We start from the raw sequence: 19,454 nt of genomic DNA on the forward strand, positions 1-19,454 counted from the left end.
TTTTGTGGTTTAAATCTGCTATGGGGTATGGGGATAGTTTAGTTTCGATATTTGTCTATATTTACTCCATCAATATATATCGACTTCAAATTTGTTATTTTGACAGGCCTACATAGACAGAAAACTGTAGAAACCTTTCTATGCCACCAGGCATAAGAACATTTTTGATGCAGATTTTTTTGTGTGCTAGTAGTACCTTACATTTTACTAGTACCTTTAAATGGTGCCCAGCTCTATGTATTTAATATATTTCAAATGTGTCTGTCAAATCTGAGTCTATTAAAACATATACCTCTTTCACATGTGCATCATCAAAGTACATCCATCTTCTAATCTTGGTTTGGAAGAAGAACGTGGAGTAGTGCTTCCCGTAGTAACAAACCATCCCCACCAGGTAGAGCTCTGACTGTCGTGCCTTCTCCTCCGTCACTCTGTAAAACAACTGAAAGGCAAAGTCCTCTGTCACAGAACTCCTGATTATAACACACTTATTCAACATCTAGCCTTCTAGTTATTGTTAAAAACAGCGGCTGGTCCTTACATCTCCCAGACGTAGACATGTTCCCAGGGTGTGAATAACATCCTCAGCCAGGTCCGAGTGGTCTGAGTCCCACACCAGGCCGATGGTGATGATCTCTGGACTGTTGAGGAGGACACGTGCCATTCGAAGCTGCTGCCCGCACTGACTCTAAGAGTGACAGAACACTTTAACACACACTGACACAACCATAGACTGTAGAAAGAAATGAACTAAGGGAGTGTCAAGTCGCTAAGAGTGTTCAGTTCCAGTCAAATGAAGCTCATCGAGGCTAGTATCGAGGCAGTTATAGGGGCGAATTTGGACCTGAGTTCTATATTTGCAATTTTCGACCACAAGTATCATAGCAACCAAAGAGCCAATCCAGAACGAGGCTGTTGAAGCTGAAGCTGGCGGAAGTGATCTCAGGGAGAGAAGGCGACTGATTTTTTTTGTGTTCAATATAATGCTCATATCTTGATTTAAAGACACAGTAGCAAAATAAAAATACCAGGATGTAGAATGGGTTAATACAAACATTTTAAGACCAGAATGACGAGAGTAACTGGAGCAGTTACAAAGACAGGGGTGACAATTTTTCTATGTAAAATGAAATGGAGCCAGAGTCGATGGTTCCAGAAGCGCATCCATGATCTGGAACGCAGCGGCTAGCAGGTTAGCTTTGTCCATTTATACATACAGTTTATGGACTCATCATAAGGGGGATTTGAGGGACAAACATGGATCTTACAGGGCAGTTGCGGAGGTCTCCCATGCTGGCATTTCTTAGCAGCTCTCCAAACATACTAGGAGTGGCTTTCTCCCTCGTCTCCAACATCTTCACTGCTTGGTTACTACGAAAACAGAGAAACAGTTAAGATTGTAAATAGGGATGAGCAATATACTTTTTAGTATCAGTGTCGACTGATATCAAGCGCTTTTTTTCAATATCAATACCATTCTTTTTTTTTTTTTTTTTTTTTTTGGCCTCTGCCTCTTGTCTCATTAGATTTGTCTTTTTGAACAGACACATAAGTAAAAATGGAAATTAGGTTACACAATTATATAAGAAATAATTTTATTACAAAAGAGCAAAGTAAAAGTGGGATCAGCAAATTTGTTACCAGCCATCGCAGCAAAAAAAAAAAAAAAACAACATATTGGCCCATCTCTAAAGGTATGGGGTGATACACAGTTATCTGTCATGATAACACATTTTGAAGTGCGATATATTGTTGATGTATAAAAACTATTCTAAATTGTTAAAATGTATGAGCTGCAAAAAATGACTGTATCTATATGAAGTCTGTATATATAATATAATATATAATTAAAAATCCTGCTTTTGTCTTGTCAAATAAAATTATTGTACTTGTTTTAACATGAAACCACAACAGGCCAACTGAAGAATGACAAAAGTGATAATAGTAGTAATATTTATGTGTAGTTGGGCAAATATAGTAGGGAAACAGAACTTGATTATAAGATCTATGAATAATTAAAATGTTTAGATCTAGATTTAAAAAAATACAATATCATTAATACAGATAGTAGAAAAACAAAAAAGTTGCAAAACCCATTTTATTTTTATCAAGGACACCTGAGCTTCAAGCCTCCTTTCAATGGAAAAGGTATATTGTCACAGCTCACTCCTGTTTCCACTTTGATGTAGTCCAAAAATGAATCACCTGTGTCATTGGGTGCATTAGGCATGTTGCCCCGGGTTACAGGTATCTAAGCAACGTTGAAGTGGTGAGGAGGTGTTGTGTGTGTCCTGAAGTCACCTTAGGGAGACCCACACGTAGGGTGCTCGGGGTCTTACCAGAGAGATGTGGTGGAGATGTAGTGGACCATTTGGATAAAGGGGAGCGGGTCTGAGGAAGCTCCGCAGCTGCTGCACACGCACTGAACACACACACACAATATCAGTTTGTTTTTTTATTATTAAAGAAGTACTATGTAACTTTTCTTCAATATGCTCTGCCACCTGCTTCCCTCCATTGCCTGAAACATTCATGGTACGGCATTAAACATGTCTACTAATGTATATACTAATGTCTCCTGGTGCACTTTAAAGATCCTATATAACACAAATGTGATTCCTGTGAGCTTTAGGTTATGTTAGAATGTTGTTATCTCCTCAAAAACATACCTGGAGTTGTGTTTTGTTTCATTCACACATGTTTGAGTAATCCTTTATCATTAGCCTGTACATCTCCAAAGCTCAAAATGCTCTGTTCCACCTTGTGATGTCATGAAGTGGAAGTTTTCAAGTTAACAGCTCCTTTTATCTTTATTTCAATAGAGATTAGCAGTTCCAGGATTATCTAAATGATTCTGGTGATGGTGTACAGACTTTAAAAACTCAACTCCAGGTATGTTTGTGATGAGGAAACAACATTATAACAAAGATCAGAAAATAGTGCAATATGGGCCCTATGGAGACAAACAGGTTAGGCCAAGTTACTGGTCAGATCAGTGAAAGAGCGACCCTGTTGACAGTAAGAATGCATGTTTTCAAGGCATTTTTGGGTTATAAATATGTTTAATGCCATACTACGGAACATTCCAAGCAAAGCATTGACAAATCCATGGACACAACAGGAGGTGTACCATCTGCCAAGAAATTTCCATAGTGCAACTTTAATGTCACTTATTTTACTCACCTGCTCAAAGAGTGTCATGGCAAACTTCTGATGTGGGATGCAGTGTCTCGCTGTGCAGATGTCTTCCTTACTCTCGTCTGCGATGTGGAAGTGTATTCTCATCAAAATATTTTCCTGAAATAAAACAACAGACACATTTATTCTCAAAACGTTATATTGAAAGCATTGTAAGAATTGTAAGAAAGATATTTTTGGGCAGTATGTATGATTGGACATAGATGATGGACAGGTATTTAATGGAATGCAACAGCCAACAACACTTAGAACTCAGCTCCGGTTCCAGAAGTAAAATTCCCATTCATTTTTCCCATTGACTTTTTAAAAAAATTTCAAATATTAAGAGTTTAAAAGTATTGTGGAGGCTAACCAGCTATGTGCTAACTAATATCCATAATAGCAGTTGTTTTAAGTCCAAAAAGCCCATTTAAAATGTAAAAACTTGTCAAAATGTTTTCTGATCTTGCAGATTTTTTAAGTTTCAGGAACAAATTTTAATGAAATAATAAATAATAATAGGAATTCCACATATGAGCAGGTCTTACAAAGCATTCTGCAGCGTCGTCCATGATCCCGAGCTGAAACCTCTGCTCATCTTGAAAAGTTTTAGCGAGGGCACTTCTGAGGGCATCCGACGGTAGCACTTTCTCACTGCTGTACTGAAACTGAGCAAATATACTCTGGGGAGAAAGAAGGGAAAAGTAGAGTTAAACAGAGGAGAGAGGTGAAGTGTGATCCAGCTGTAGAGGTCAGGATGTACCTTCAGAGCGCAGAAAATGCATGAGTCCTCCATACATTTGTGAGATGACAACTGACGAAAACTGCGGCGGAAAATGTCCAAGTGCCACAGGACCTGAGAACAACACAGAACAGGGAATTTTGTTCATTAAATATGATTTGTATCATTATATTCACTACTAGATATATGATGCGTTCACAAAAAGCTGTACAAATAAAACGTTACCGGTAAATTGATTTTGTGAATGATGTATACTTTTTTGACTAAATTAGCATGACATCTTGTTTACTAAAATTGAATTAAATGCTTGACTAAACAATTGAGACAGTCATATGTGGTGTCACTAAGTACTTAATATTGCAGTGGCCAATGGTGACAGGACACACAGCAAATGTATCTAGTTTGCACTAAAATTGCCTCAAAAAAGGGACAGCTATTAACAACACCATATACACAGTTTAATCGCAAAAAAAAAAGTTGATTTAGCGTTTAATCCCACTTTAACATAATAGGTCAATCTAAGAAAACAGTTTTCAGTCAAATATAGGGCTGGGCAATACGGTAAAAAAAAATCTGATCACATTTTAATGTTAATTCTGATCAATTTTATTTCACATACTTCCTCTTACATGCAACTTTAGGTATATCTTCAAGAAAAAAAAAAGTATGATATGAATTTTAAATCAAAATCATGCTCTCAGTCCATAAAAATCATGCTAATAATGTTTTGGCATATCATACAGCCCCAGTCTAATTACAAGAGATGTTCCTGTTTGCAGCATGTGTGGAGTGTGTCATAGTTCGTGTGAAGTGGAACAGGCAGGTGAAAGCATGTGTCACCCTCTGAAGGAGACATGACCAAGACTGTTCACAACACGCTAACAGGCAAACATGGAGGAAAACATGTGAGTCACCAGAGCCGGGGTTGTGTTGACGTTAGAAGATTTTGAAAAGACAAATGTCTTGATTTATATGGGTAAATATGAATATGGGTCAGTCCACAAGAAACAAGCAACCCCAAAAATGTTTAGACCCAATCACTAACAAACAGTGATCATGTTCAAACACCTGTGTATTTTGTGTTTGAGCTTAAAATAATTCCACGCCAATACTGTCTGGTGCCTTCCATTGGAGATTTTGAGAACATCCACATTTAGAGTGTGAACCTAACATATCAAAGTGTTGTTAAAAGCAATGGGTTTCCTTTCCCCACACATAAAAAATATGACTTATTCAATTGAAAGTTTTACATTCTCATTGTATCTGAGAAACTAGAATATCATAAACCAAACCGTTACATAATAATAATGTGTTAGTCTTAAATAGCTCTTTTCCAGACGCTCAAGGTTGCTTTTACTATTTTGTGCATTATTCAGACACTCCAGACCCAGTGGGTAAATGTGTGCCTTTAATTAGTAAGTCTGTGGCTGTGCTTACAAAAACACCAAAACTCTAATGTTTATCTGATTTCTGGAGTTATCAGAATAATGTCATGTGAGTAATCTGATTTCTTTCTGACTATTCACACATGTGTTTGCCTGGGATCCAGAACACACACTTCTTAAATATTTTACAAATATTTGAGTCTGGTCACCAGTGAATCTTCCTGTTTTCAAATGTGCATGATTGACAGGTGGATTAGACAATTGGGGACACACAGTTGGAAAAAATAAAAGAAAACTAGACAACTCAAAAACTATGAGCAAAACACTAAACTCTAATCTGAGGTGAAAAATTGCAAATCATAGGTGACCAATGAGTGAGTATCACAAAAAAAAAAAAAAACAGACTAGACAATAACATTTGACAGGGCTTGAGAAGCAACGGAGGACATGGAGACCAGACTGATCTCAATCTGTATGAAAAATACAGAGAGATATAATTCCAGGCAACACCTGTGCAAGTTTTGACAAGGAAAATTATACAAAAGAGTAAAATAATGGGAGGAAACAAAAAAAAATAAAAAAAATAAGTGAAGTCACACATGTCACAAGATTTTTCGCACCAAAACTCAGATTCTCATAAGTAGAGGCAGGATGTTTTTATGTTAGTGTACGTCACAACATCTGACTTAAGCCTTGTTTTGATCCCTGTCTACTGAGTCGGCTCTCCTGCAGCGCCACAAGAATGCATTCACACAAGAATGTCTTCATCCGTGGGTCTCAGAGGGAGATCGCAAAGGGATTGGAGGGTGCTTGTGGTCAGAATGCGTCTGTGCCGGCCCCCTCTGTGGAGAGAATCTGCTCCATCTTTGGACAGTGTGTGGAACTGTACCGTCAGCACTTTGTGTCTGTTTGTGCGCTCCATCCTGTCCCTCCCACTGGCTCCAATATGTCACAGTCAGGTGAGAAGTCTGTGTGCGCTTTAATGTTTTAACATTAAGACAATACAGTGTAATTCAGTCATGGTGTAAAATACAGGGTCACGGTTTCTAACTGTCTTTGAATTTGTTTTGAATTTGAATTTATATTTATAGCTGAAGCACCCTGTTTTCAAATTTTTTTTGAACAATGAAATAACTTTTTTGGTGTCTATGTATGTAGACCTGCCTTTAGAAATAATCCAGTGTGTTTTTAAAATTCCATACACCTTCACTAAAATCATTTGGATGATTTCAGGTCGGAAAATCTCTACAGGTGTCTGTTGACACTTGAAAACTACCACTTCAAGACATCACAAGGTGGAACAGGGCATTTTGAGCTTTGGAGATGTAGACAGACTAACAATAAAAGCTTAATCAAACATGTGTGAATGGAAAAACAAAAAAACTCCAGGTATGTTTTGATGAGGTACCAACATTATAACACATCTTAAAGCTCAAAAGAGTCAGTTATGTGTAATATAGGGCCTTTCATAAGCTACTTGTAAATTTAGCTGTGTTGCAGATTCAATAAGCTGGAACCTTTAATGTTTGTGTGTGTGCGTGGGTGTGTGTGTGTGTGCGTGTGTGTGGGGGTGTGCGTGTGAGTGTGGGGGTGTGTGTGCGTGTGTGTGAAAAAAACATTTCTACTTCTTTCAGCTACTTTTCATTCACATGGATGTAAATAACACTTTAATGAATGAAACAAAAAGTGAAATTAAATTAACTAACTTAAATTATAAATAGTTGTTTTGCATGATCTCCTGTGCAGTTTTTGTCATATTTAGTTTACATATTTATAGGGATACATCATAGTCTTGATAGGTTGTGCCACGCCCCTCTGTAGTCGAGTAATGGATCAGCAGGACATGTCTTTAGTCGACTATAGCCCTACTATTTTAACTGTTTGATATTTTGGGAATGAAAGTCAGTTTATGAGATGAGTTCACAATGCAGTAGAAATGGGATTTAAGTTACTTTGAATGTGTGACTGTTGACGCCATACTTGTGAGTAGTGCTGAATCAGCAAATGCCATAAAGATTAACTCAATCTTGTGGTAAGAAAAACAGGTCAAAACTAGAGAAGACAGAAATGGGGACTGATTATGTGAAAATTACAGTGGTACTGCTGTTTGAGTTTGTGGTTAGGCAAGCAGCACATACATGTATACAGGATCATTTCAATAATTTATTAGAACTGTGAGTTATGTTAGCTAAAACTTTATTTTCAAAATGTTTCCGTTTTCTTTTCTGTTCCTGCAGTGATCCGTTCATATTAAAACCAAAAAATGATGCATACATTGAAGCAGTGGTGGAACGTAACAAAGTAAAAATAGTAAAGTAGTCAACATTTTTAAGAGGATACTTTTTACTTTTACTTCACTACATTTGAAAGAAGGTATCTGTGCTTTCTGCTCCACCGCATTTTTTAAGAGGACTGAAAAGTAGTGTTTTTCATTGTTGTGTGAGACCTGATGAGGGGTTTATTCTTAACAACACAATCATAGTTTGGCCAAACAAAAACATACAATTAAAAAAACGGCAAAAAAAAAAAAAAATTATATATATATATATATATATATATATATATATATATATATATATATATATATACATACACAAATCTGCACAAACCTTTATCAAAATCTCTAAATTTGAACCTTTATTAGATCTTGAAATCTGCGCAATATACTTTTACTTTTTACTCTTCAAGTACATTTTTAACTTACTTTTACTTAACTATATTTATTGTGATGCTTTTACTTTTACTTGACAATTTTTTTTTTGGCTCAAGTGTCTGTACCTTTAGTTAAGTAAGAAAATGGTGTACTTCTTCTACCACTGAATTAATGTATACTGTGATGAACATAAGACTGACCGATATTACCTCCATATTTTAAAATACTTATTCTTGAATGGAAATCACACAAAAGCAACTACCTGAGTCTATCCGGTTTCTTCTGAAACATGTTCCTCACTCACAGTTCAAAGCCAGATACAGATCCTTCATTGTGTTCACAAGGCAAAAGCTGTTTTGTATAACTATTTTGCACTTTTCTGACAAAGAAACTCGCCTTGTGTGATTTCAAGCTTTGTGTATCTCAACGACATTCAATTCCAACCAATATCAACAATTCCACTTTTCTAAACACTGTAGTAAAAACACAGGAAGTGCCAGGTATAGTGAGACGGCGAATACCTGTGAGAGCCCTTGAAAAGCCTTGGGATCTGGAACAAAAGCAACACGGCCCTAGAACAACACAAGGGCCTCAAATGTTCCAGATGTGGGCTTTGTGTAGCAGCTTAAAAAGGCACTATATCAGATTTTGTATGTCTGAAAATGTGAAAAACAGAACTAGTTCTTTTTTAAAAGTTCACAGTGGTCCAAAGTTATTCCTCACTTACCTTATACATTCAGAGCCTCACAATTGTTCATGATGATGAGTTTATAAGCACTAATCACAACTTTCAGAGGCTGCAAAGCTAACAACAACTAACTACTAACAACTACTATATCTGTACTGGGACTAAGGCTGGGTATCATTAAGATTTTGCAGATACAATAATACCTCGATATATAGGCCACGATACGATACATATCTCGATACAGTACTTTTTCGATGATATGATACGATATATATTTCAAATCGATCTGATACGATTCAGTGAAAAATACAGGTTCTTGTCACCCTTAATGATCAGCCCCATTTTCACAAAAAATAAACATTTAATGGTGCATTTTTCTTCCGTTTAGTGAAGATGAATGAACATAACCAAGTGCATTTTGTTTACTGCATTTCGCTAACTAGAGGAACACATCAAACTGTTCCATTGGTCAATATTATTCATCCACAGCTTATACGAGGTCCACATTTACACAGGGACATGTGCAGTTTAATTAATTTGAAGGATCATAACATATCTGCTAAATAACAACTGTGACACTAAAGGTTTTGTTAAACCACTACCTGTGCAAAGATAAGAAATTTTAATCATCAAAACAGTGAATCAAATGTCAAATGTTCTGCATAAACAAGTTTCTTTCCTCTAAACAAGCCATTCAATAGTGCTCTGACAAAACAATTTGGTAAAATATATAAACAAATATAACGACACAGCAGCCCACGATATTGATACTGTATCATTAAATTAAACAAAGCGATATATTGATATTTTTCACACCCCTATCTAGGACCATACAATTTTTTCTCAAATATATGGAAGAATATCACGTACAGGGCCTTTAACTGGGAGTATCCTGCTTTAGGGTCATTGTGTCAATATTATCGCTTATTGCAAAATTTTCTCTAGCGTTATATCACACTTCATACTTTGTTATCATGAAGGCCTAATTTAAACCACTCCATATAATTTGAAACGCCAATTTGCTCCTGCATAATTGGTCACAAGTGGGTGCTTTTACCCCAATTGCATTAAACATATTGCTGGGTTTTGCTGTTGCGATAGACTTACATTAATTAAGAGAGGGAGCCATCGGAATTGCCACTATCAATCTGCAACAATAATCTCTTTAAGAAGTGGAATATATAGTAGAAAAATTACTGGCTCTTAGTGCTATACATAGATCAAGGTTTAAAGATGGGGTATTACACTTCTATGGGGTAATAACTGCTTACACATAACATATATAGATCACCATGTTATCTTTTATTGTTCTGAAAATGTTATATTAATTAAAAACAACGTATTAACATGTTTAATAAGTTTCAGTTTTGTTTGTTCCCTTTGCTCTCCACGCTAAGTCACTCTCCCTTCAGGGCACTATCACAACACAATCAGCGAGAATCCCGCTAAGGAAAGTACTGCACATTGCGTCAGGTTTGTGAAGTTGTAGTGTACTGTTTAGTATTCCGCTTTTCTATATTTATGAACAACTGAGAGCACGGGAGCATAAGTAACATATGCTTGTGGGCGGAGCTTTGGACAGAATCATACATTTAGCCATAAGGAGGGTTTGAACAGGGCCTGGGAGAGATTGCTAGATTACTCAAACATGCACACATATACCTCACATAAAAACCTCTTCAGGCATGTTTTAGTGAGGTAACATTATAACATGACAGAAAGCTACAAAAAGTCAAAAATTTCTGTCTTTAATATGTATAAGATCCGGTACATTTGTCTGCTCAGTACTTGTTGTCTCCATGCGAGCTCCCACACATCCAGACAGTCCAGTATTGCAGTGCGGTGTGTACAAAGTGGTATTACTACAGTATGTGGTTGGAAGCCTCAGTTCCAGTGGAAGCCTTTAATGGGTGTTTGTATCTTCACCCTCTGTCATTTGAACCCCTCCCACCCAGAGTTAAGAGTCGGTGAGCGTTAATGAGTGCTCCCACCTCTGTTCCAGCAGCGTGCCTGTAGACGTTAACACCAGGCTCTCTAAAAAGCTCTGGTGAGATTATAGGCCACAGTAGCACAAGGTGGAGTCTGGCTGGCTGCTGTCTGGTGCACTGTGGTAGAGCTGTGTCTGGAAAAGGCTTACAGATAGTTTCAGTGGACAAACAGATTACTCAATCAACAAGTCCACACACTATGATGGGGTTCACCAATTCATATAATAGGGATGGGACGAGACGCAATTTCCACAGGACGAGACAAGACACAAGATTGGATCCATGAGAATGAGACAAGAAGAGATTTTGACATCTTTTATAATAACAAATTGTGTGGCTCTGTTCACAGTTGTGGCCTCACCATTTTTTTATTTACTGATTTTGCTGTCATCGTAGCACTGCTTTTTGAACTACAACTTCTCAAAAGCTGTGACTCAGCCCTTTTTGTCCAATCCAAATGTTTCCAAACACATGGGAAAAAATTCTCAGATCATTTTTCACATGTGTACACATTCTTGTGACAATTTTGTCTTGTGAGATCTTGTCCCATCCCTATGATAAAAATATGTTTGCAAGAACAAATAACACATTATTCTATAGTGGTGCAATTCTTCTGAACAGAAACCAATGGGAATGATTAATTTTGCTCATTTTTAATGTCACTGTTAAGAGGATTAAAAGTCATCCATGCTTGTTTAAGTAATCTAGTGATCTCTCCCAGGCTCTATTAGAACCCTTCTTACAGTTAGGAGTACAAGCCTGTACAAGACTCAGCCCACAAACCTATATCACCCATACTCCTGCAAAACAATTTTCCATAAATAGCCTCTACAAAAACATAATGCAAAACAAAACACCACAACTTGACAAACCTGATGCGCAGTAGTTTCATTAATGGGATGCACGCTGATTGTGTTGTGTTAAGACAATAAAAGATAACATGGTGATCGAAATGTGTTATGTGTTAGCAATTAATACCCCAAGTAAAATTTCCTAAAACCTCCTCTTTAAGTATTTAATATTAAGCTCAATGTGACAAATGAGGGGTAACCATAATTGCTAGTTTGTTGGTCCAAAGTAGTTCTTAAAAATAAAAAATAAAAATCATCCTGAAATTATATGTTCTTTCAAAAACATGGAGAGACTGAAAGACAAAAAATCATGTATGCTTAAATATAATTTCTATAAAACAGAGATTAAGAATAGTATAATTAACAAAATATAGACCAGTTCAAAGCACGGACACAAACTGAGCTTGTGGTAAGTTCAAATCATTTATTTTGGGGCAGCTCTGAATTCTATAAAGATCTTTATCGGCAATGGCCATGGAAAAAAGAGAAAACATATTGGTTGATCTCTACCAATGTGTTTTCACTTATTCTTGTTTGAATAAGTGAAAAATGTGTCATCCTAGTGCTGACAGAGAAGGCCTAGAACAATGTGCCAAACAAGTTCTGCTTTCCTGTAAATCAGACGAGTAATCGCAGACCAGAATGCAACAGCTAACACATCTACTTCACTGGAATTTTATGACAGAATATGAAACAGTAACTCTCTGTAGCCGGATCCTTGGGTCGCACAAGGTTATGGTCATATCCTTTTCCAAACACTGTGATGGCTTAGATGCAGACTGACAAACCTGTATTTGTCTTTACTAAGGATTATCTGATAAGAAGAAAAAGACGGGGCTCATCCTATAATCCCTAAATTACGTGTTAAAGTGCATATGAACATTTAGTGTATTTTTTCACTAATCTGGCCGATATTTGGACTTTTTAGCATATGGGGTATCAGCTTTAAGTCTTCAGTAGTGACCAATATTTTGTTTGGCCCAACCAGCTCCATAAACCATGCATAAATAATACATATGTGAAAATTTAACGAGATGGTAAAGATGGTACTGCAAAAATGTGACTACATTGCTCTCTTATACATTTTGTAGTAATACAAGGTTGTGCATGAGTTTGTACTAAATTCAAATGAGATAATTTGGAGAAAATGACCAAAATCAGCCCTGCACATCTCCCCAAAACATCAGCAGAGCTTATCGGCCATCAGTTTATATGGATTCTAAACAATCGGTATCACATCGTCCATGAAAAAAACCTATCCGTCGATCTCTACTTAATATCATTATACTTTTGTCTACATGTAGTTTAGTATTTTACTTCCTGGTTGGACACGGGCAGCAGATATGACATATGTAGAGGTTAGGTTCTGTTACCTAGCAACCATAATCTTCACACAAAGGTAAATAATATAACATAATAGATAATAACGCCTTCATTTTCTTAAATCGATGTTTAATCTGTCAGAAAAATGCCTTCCTTGTGCGTAAATATCCTACCTCCTGTATTTTTCTTACCAACTTTTTTCCACAAACTGCCTCTTAACTAATGTATTATTATTGTAATTATAAAAACATAAAAATGCCATATGCGCTCTGAAGGGCCCATATTACGCTATTTTCTGATCTACGTTATAATGTTGTTTCCTCATCAAGAACATACCTGGAGTTGTGTTTTAATTCATTCACACATTTTTAACACACAAACCCTGCATATATACATTCTCTCAAACAGAAAACACTTTGTTCCACCTTGTGATGTCATGTGGTAATACAGGAAGTGTGCCACTGTGTTTTTAAACTCCACTTTTTTTTTGGAGCATTTTGAGCTTTGGAGAGACATACTAATAATGCAGGATAACCCAAGCAGGTGTGAATGAAACAAAACACAACTCCAGGTATGTTTTTGAGGAGGTAACAACATTATAATATAAAACAAGACTAAATTTTGCATAATCAAGGACCTTTAAGTAACACATGTAATGGTAGTGTGGTGCCCACCTGCAGAGCGCTGTTCAGGAAGCAGCTGTTTTGGCCTGGCTCATTGCTCAATCCTTTGCTTGGAGCAATGGACGTCATGGTTCTCGGAGTCAATATTTCTTGCATCCCTCCGCCGGCGCTCAGTCCAGCTCCGACTGCACTACTCCCTCCTCCTCCACCGCTGCCCGACGCAAAATAGTTCCTCTTCCACGACATCTTAGCAGCCTCAGTCTTGTTTTGGGATTAGCTTACTATAGTCCGTTCAGGTTTTGTAAACGATAGGCCCATTTCCACCCAGCGTTAAGAGGATAGTAAATTAATATAGGTTGAAAAAAATCTTCACAAAGCTCTGGAAGCCAAACACATTTCAACAAATTTGTCAGATCTCTTATCAGCTACCTAAATCTTCTTGCAGTTATAATCCCAGCGTTTCCAATGGACTTTGTAGGCTAAATATGTGTTGACCTCTGACCTCTTCGGACAAGGTGACACATGCTAATGAGATGGCTGTGTGTCCAGTCAACCTTTCCCTCACCAGCAGCAGCGGCAGTAGAGGAGATGGTGCAAACACCAGGGTTCAAAGGTCACACTACCAGATCTGTGGGGGACAAGGAGAGGTGAAGAGTTAAGAGAGCAAAGAAAACGACATAATATAGAGACATTTGACCCCGTAGGGAAATCTGTCCTCTGCATTTAACCCATTCTTCAATGTCACTGGGGTATATACAGACAATTTGACAGAATGATATAATGAAGTGTAGATAAGGTGTTGGTTATTAAAGTGACAATTCTGAGCAATCATTATAAAAAAGAAATGGCAAGACTGTTTCCAAAATTCATGAACACTATATTTAAAGATGATCTATTGTGTTTGTGTCGTCTATATAATTATAATCTATGACACCTGTGGATCATTATATTGTAATTTGGATATTTTAAATCACAGTTTTCATCTAAAACGACTTAGTAAAAGAAACAAATCCGCTGACTTCCACTTTAGAAAAATCATCATCACAACAACGCACCGTATGCTGCAGATCATGTTAGATGAGGCTGTGAAGTTGTTTTTTTGTACCAAAATGACTGCACAACGTTGCTGAATCTTATGCGTATCACCCATTAAGAAAATAAAATGGGGATGGTGAAAATAGATGTTGATAAGCAAAATTGAGTGTTGAAAAAAGCAATTAAATACACGAATCACTCCAAATACAACGTCGGGTCAGAAAATGTTCTGTTAAAAGTTCTGAAAAGTCCATTTTGCAGAATATGTCTTCCGCTTTAACAAAATAACACAAAGCAGTAAAAACCTTAATTCAAGAACAAAATATAGTAGATTAAATAATCTAATTTTAAGATACACAGGTAAGCCACTCTTAACTAAGCTAAATCAACCTCGCTTATTTGCTTGACAAAAACCCTTTTAGTTCTCATCTTCCCATATGCAACTTTTTAAAACCTTAACTACAGCTAAATATATTAACTTGACATCTTGAGGCATGACATTTTGGTTACAACAATTTCACGTCCCAATTGTTGTCTGTAAATGCCACTGAATGAACTATAAACATAACGTCATATGTAAAGAAAGCATTACTCTGACACATGCCATCAGGGTAATAGTAGTGGAAGTGACAGTGAGACGTTCACCTGAGACTGTGTACTGAGTGTGTGTGTGTGCGTGTGCATGTGTGTGTCTATTTATTTCATGGTACTATAATCTGCACACGCACTCACGACTTCCTCTTTTATGGAGACAAAAATCAGGTCTCCATGGCGTGAATCCTTTCTTATTAGATCAACAACATGGTTTAAAGTTCAGATTTGGGTTAAAATAGCTTAAGGTTAGGGTTTAGGTTAAGGTCAGGCGAGTAGTGACTATGGTTACGGTTAAGATCAGTCTCCAGGAAATGAATCCAAGTCAATGTAATGTCCCCAAGAAGCACGGTGTGTGTGTGTGTGTGCGTATGTGTGTATGTGTGAGGTAAGACACGGGTCAGAGCAGAGGAGCTGAGGAGGATTAGCTGATCACACTCTGTCTGTCTGCGTGGATTAGACCCTGTGTGTACGCCGCGTCTGTGGAGGGAAGCACGTCCTCATTCATCACCAGCACACCTTAAACACTTTAATAAGAAAAACATCTCAGGTTTGTCAAATGGCTAGACAGAAATTCGAAGTTTGTGGGATGAATAAACACCATTGGCGTATAACATTTGTGAACTTCACGAGTGAGAAATAGCTTCACATTTTTATGCTACAATTTTTCTATGCAGGCTAAATGGTCTACATTAGGGAGGCATAGGTTTTTCTAATTCCCAAAGTACTAAGTAGGCTTGAAACATATTTTATATAATTGAGGTTTTTCTGTAACTATAATAAGCCATAATCCAAACAGTAGAGACACATCATAAGCTTGAACGGTTTAGGAAACAGCTGGGAAATGCACTGTTTATTTGACCATAACCGCTTTTAGATGGCATGCTTTGTTCAGCATAACAAATATGGCCATAATGATGATTCACGATAGACTTTAACAAGGATGGCACATCGGCTACCTGTGATATCGAAGGATTTCCCCAGATATCGGTATCAGTCTGATATTGAAAATATATATGATATTTGGCACTGATATTTTTTCTGCTTCAGTCTGTGCACGCCCCTGTTTCATTCCCAGTTTGTTTGTGAGCTTGACTATAACTTGGCATAATACATGAACACATATTTTTTCTTTATTGTAATTGTGACATCAACCTGCCCAGGGACTTCAGGTGGAAATGAGCATTTTTGCTAAAACCTGGCACATGCCTTTTTTTCTTTTTATAAGGTTAATGTGGTTTCTGCATTGTTCCTGATCAAATGAATAAATTCAAATACATTTGGTCTGTACTATAGAGTTTAAAAGGTTAATATCGGTATCTGCAAATATTTGTTATCAGGCACAACATTAAGAGAAATATCAGGTATTGGTATAGGCTATAAAAAAAATCTATATTGGACCATCCATAGACATGAACTAATTGCACATCATAAACCCCACGATTGTACAAAACAATACTGAGAAATCTGAATACATTTAAAATAATTAAGATAATTATTTTGTAATAAACACCTCCATTATTAGCATAATTAAAATCTTGAGGACCCAGTTGTTCTTGTTTTACCAGATGCTTGGGAGCAGCATCTTGCTGGACCTGATCTCTGACAGAAATATTCATACTCTGAAATCCAAACTGCACCTGACACATCTGAGCTGCGCAGCCAATCAATTGAGGCGTTCAGCTTTGGAGGTTTCTTTTCCTGGTGATGCTCTCTCAAGTTGTTTTGGTGTAAATTAGATTATATAACAAGCCGGCAGTCTGTCGCAGAGCCCCGCACACACACACGCACATACACACACACACACATAGTTGTAATCACCTCTAATTCTCAGAGCTGGCTGACTGCCGGCTCCATGCTGGCGCTGTGCTCTGATTGCGCTGAGGGCACTAGTGGGAGCACTGGGAGGAGAGAGATCCAGCCCGGGGGGATACAGACACGGAGCAGGGAACGTGTTGTGGCAGCAGGCACATGGAGAGCAAGGAGAGGCTGCGATACGGCCAATTTAGATGGAAAGTAGATGTCAGAGATCGATAGGGTTTTTTCATAGCCGATGCCAATATCAAGTTAACTTGGTATCTTACTTTTGTATAACCACGCAGGTAGTCTGGCAATAGTTAATCACTGTTCTGCATCATTACGCTGTGAGCATCACCATAATGACGGGTAAACAAATTAACTACTGTTAGCAGGGACTAACCTCAACTAAAACAGAAATAACAAATGCCTTTAACGTCCAGGACCACAGACAGCCAAAAGGTCATCAGATTTAAAAATGAACCATTTCAACCATTTTATGAAACCATGGTCAAGTGGATGAAACAATGAGGAGCAGTATGTTATACAGTTTTAACTCACTCTAACACGCGAAAAAAAAAAAAAAGTAGTCAAAGTCAAAGTAGATTAATCCTGATATATTTCAGTCTTAATCAAATCTCAATGCTCCTGGAGTTCTTTATAATGTGCCCTCTTTTTTGTAACATATATCACAAATCTAATCGCAAAACATATGAAAAAATTGCAATTAGGTTTTTTTCTCTTGATCATGCAGCCCTATTCTGCATTGGCAGAAGAACAGTGAAAGTAAAACCGCAGTCTAGTTTATCTGGTCAAGATATTAGCATGACGGACGCAGCAATCCAAGAATAACGTTGAGTGCATCTTGTTTATCTACTTTTTGGCACATCCATTTTTCTCTTTTAAACTCTGCACTCTTGTCTATAGAGAAAATCCACTTTCAAAAGCAGCAGTCTGGGCATTAGAACTGAGGCTGCAAAAGTGGCTGACCTCATTGGCAGCCTGTCGGGCTAAGATTTGGGCCCTAATGACTAAAAGGAGAGCTCATGAATATACAGCCGCCCTTCACCAAAATAACTCAACAGAATGTGGAGCACTTGACTCGCTGGATTGGCGGCAGTGAAAAGAGGAATTAGCAGCTTGTCGGCTCCCTTCGAGACCCTGAGACCGGCCCTCATCTGGAGTCAAGGGCAAGAGGAAACAGTGGCAGGTACGTGCACCGTCTGACCTCTAGAACAGTCAAACAATAGAGACATTCTTATAGATGAGGTATATGAGGTAGGCAAAACTGACTTTTTCGAGTTTTCTACCATGTTCCCTCATCAAATGTCATTTTAAATGTCATTCATGCATGTTTGAGTAATCTAGCAATCTCTCCCAGGCATTATTCAAACCATTAACCCTCCTTATAGTTAGCAGTAAAAGCCCATCTAAAGCTCAGCCCATAAGCCCACATCATCAGTGCTCCCACATGACAATTTTCTATAAATATCCAAAAGTATGATACAAAACCAATATACTACAACTTCACAAACCTGATGCAATGCGCAGTCATTTTATTAGCGGGATGCATGCTGAAAGTGTTCTGATAGCGCTCTGAAGGGGGACTGACTTAGTGCAGGGAGCAAGGTGTAATACCACCCCCTTAAGTTTTAACTTGTTTAGAAATAAGTCTTGTCCTGAGGCTGTGTGCACGAATTATACAGCTGAATCATAATTTTCTCTGAGTTAAGTATGCACTGTATCTTGGCACATACAAAAGATGATATAACTAGGGCAAACTGCAATGGATGGTCTCTCAGGAAGTGTAATATCAAAAGCGAATAGATAAAACATATTTCCAAATCTTCGTAGCTCTAAAAGAAAGTGGTTTTGCAACAGCTAAGCACTAAAATCCATCACAAAATCCATCAGGACTTTACGAGCTGCAAGGTTATTCAAAATCCAAGAAACGATTTGTACGAATGCATTTATGAAATTTCAAAATAGTAAAGTCTCATTGCGTGTAAATTCCTAACCATGTAGTTCAGACATTACAGGTATTTCTCTAGTAGGGTTGTCAAAAGTCTCAAAAATCAGATATCATCAACACTGAAACTACTACTGGAACTAGTATAAGACACATAGACTAGTATACGCCCATGGACCACTATGGAACCTACTTGGACGACTGAGGGACACAGATATAAGGCCACATGGGAATTTTAGTATTAAAATAGTATTAGTATTTAGTATTAAAATTATTTAGTAGTAACACTATTCTGTCATGATCATTCTTCAGTTTGGCAGTTCATATTTCAGTCTTTTTCAAATGTGATTGCTGTGTTTAAGCTGTGAAATGAATCCTGATTTTGAAAAATATAACTACAAATTAAATCACAAAAAGAGTACTCACAAAACTCACTTTTTACTCATTTTTCACTAGTACTGTGTCAAGGCTACACTAAAAGTTTTTTGTAGAATTTGTACATCTACAATATGAATCATCCCCAAATCCAATCTGCACCCAACTTTTTAAATACCATTCTTGATCTATGAGTCACCCATTATAGCTGGCTGCACCGCATTATTGCTCTGTGCCTCTGCAGCTCTTTTGATACA

General features: G+C 37.4%; 1 protein-coding gene across 4 annotated transcripts in view; it reads right to left on the reverse strand.

Moving 5' to 3' along the window:
• The window catches only part of LOC117382588 (inactive ubiquitin carboxyl-terminal hydrolase 54-like), a 61,318-nt gene that overhangs the window by 15,946 nt on the left and 25,918 nt on the right, over positions 1-19,454 (reverse strand). For all 4 annotated transcript variants that reach the window (XM_055227426.1, XM_055227427.1, XM_055227425.1 and 1 more), the window contains exons 2-9: positions 13,482-14,058; positions 3,941-4,033; positions 3,726-3,860; positions 3,184-3,297; positions 2,340-2,422; positions 1,269-1,371; positions 542-688; positions 293-442 (exon numbers count right to left, since the gene is read on the reverse strand). In XM_055227426.1, coding sequence (XP_055083401.1) covers positions 293-442; positions 542-688; positions 1,269-1,371; positions 2,340-2,422; positions 3,184-3,297; positions 3,726-3,860; positions 3,941-4,033; positions 13,482-13,676 — 1,020 coding nt within the window. In that variant the 5' untranslated portion in view covers positions 13,677-14,058. The remainder of the gene's footprint in view (positions 1-292; positions 443-541; positions 689-1,268; positions 1,372-2,339; positions 2,423-3,183; positions 3,298-3,725; positions 3,861-3,940; positions 4,034-13,481; positions 14,059-19,454) is intronic.

The sequence above is a fragment of the Periophthalmus magnuspinnatus genome, chromosome 15 (genome assembly GCF_009829125.3).
Source record: "Periophthalmus magnuspinnatus isolate fPerMag1 chromosome 15, fPerMag1.2.pri, whole genome shotgun sequence".
NCBI lineage: Eukaryota > Metazoa > Chordata > Actinopteri > Gobiiformes > Gobiidae > Periophthalmus > Periophthalmus magnuspinnatus.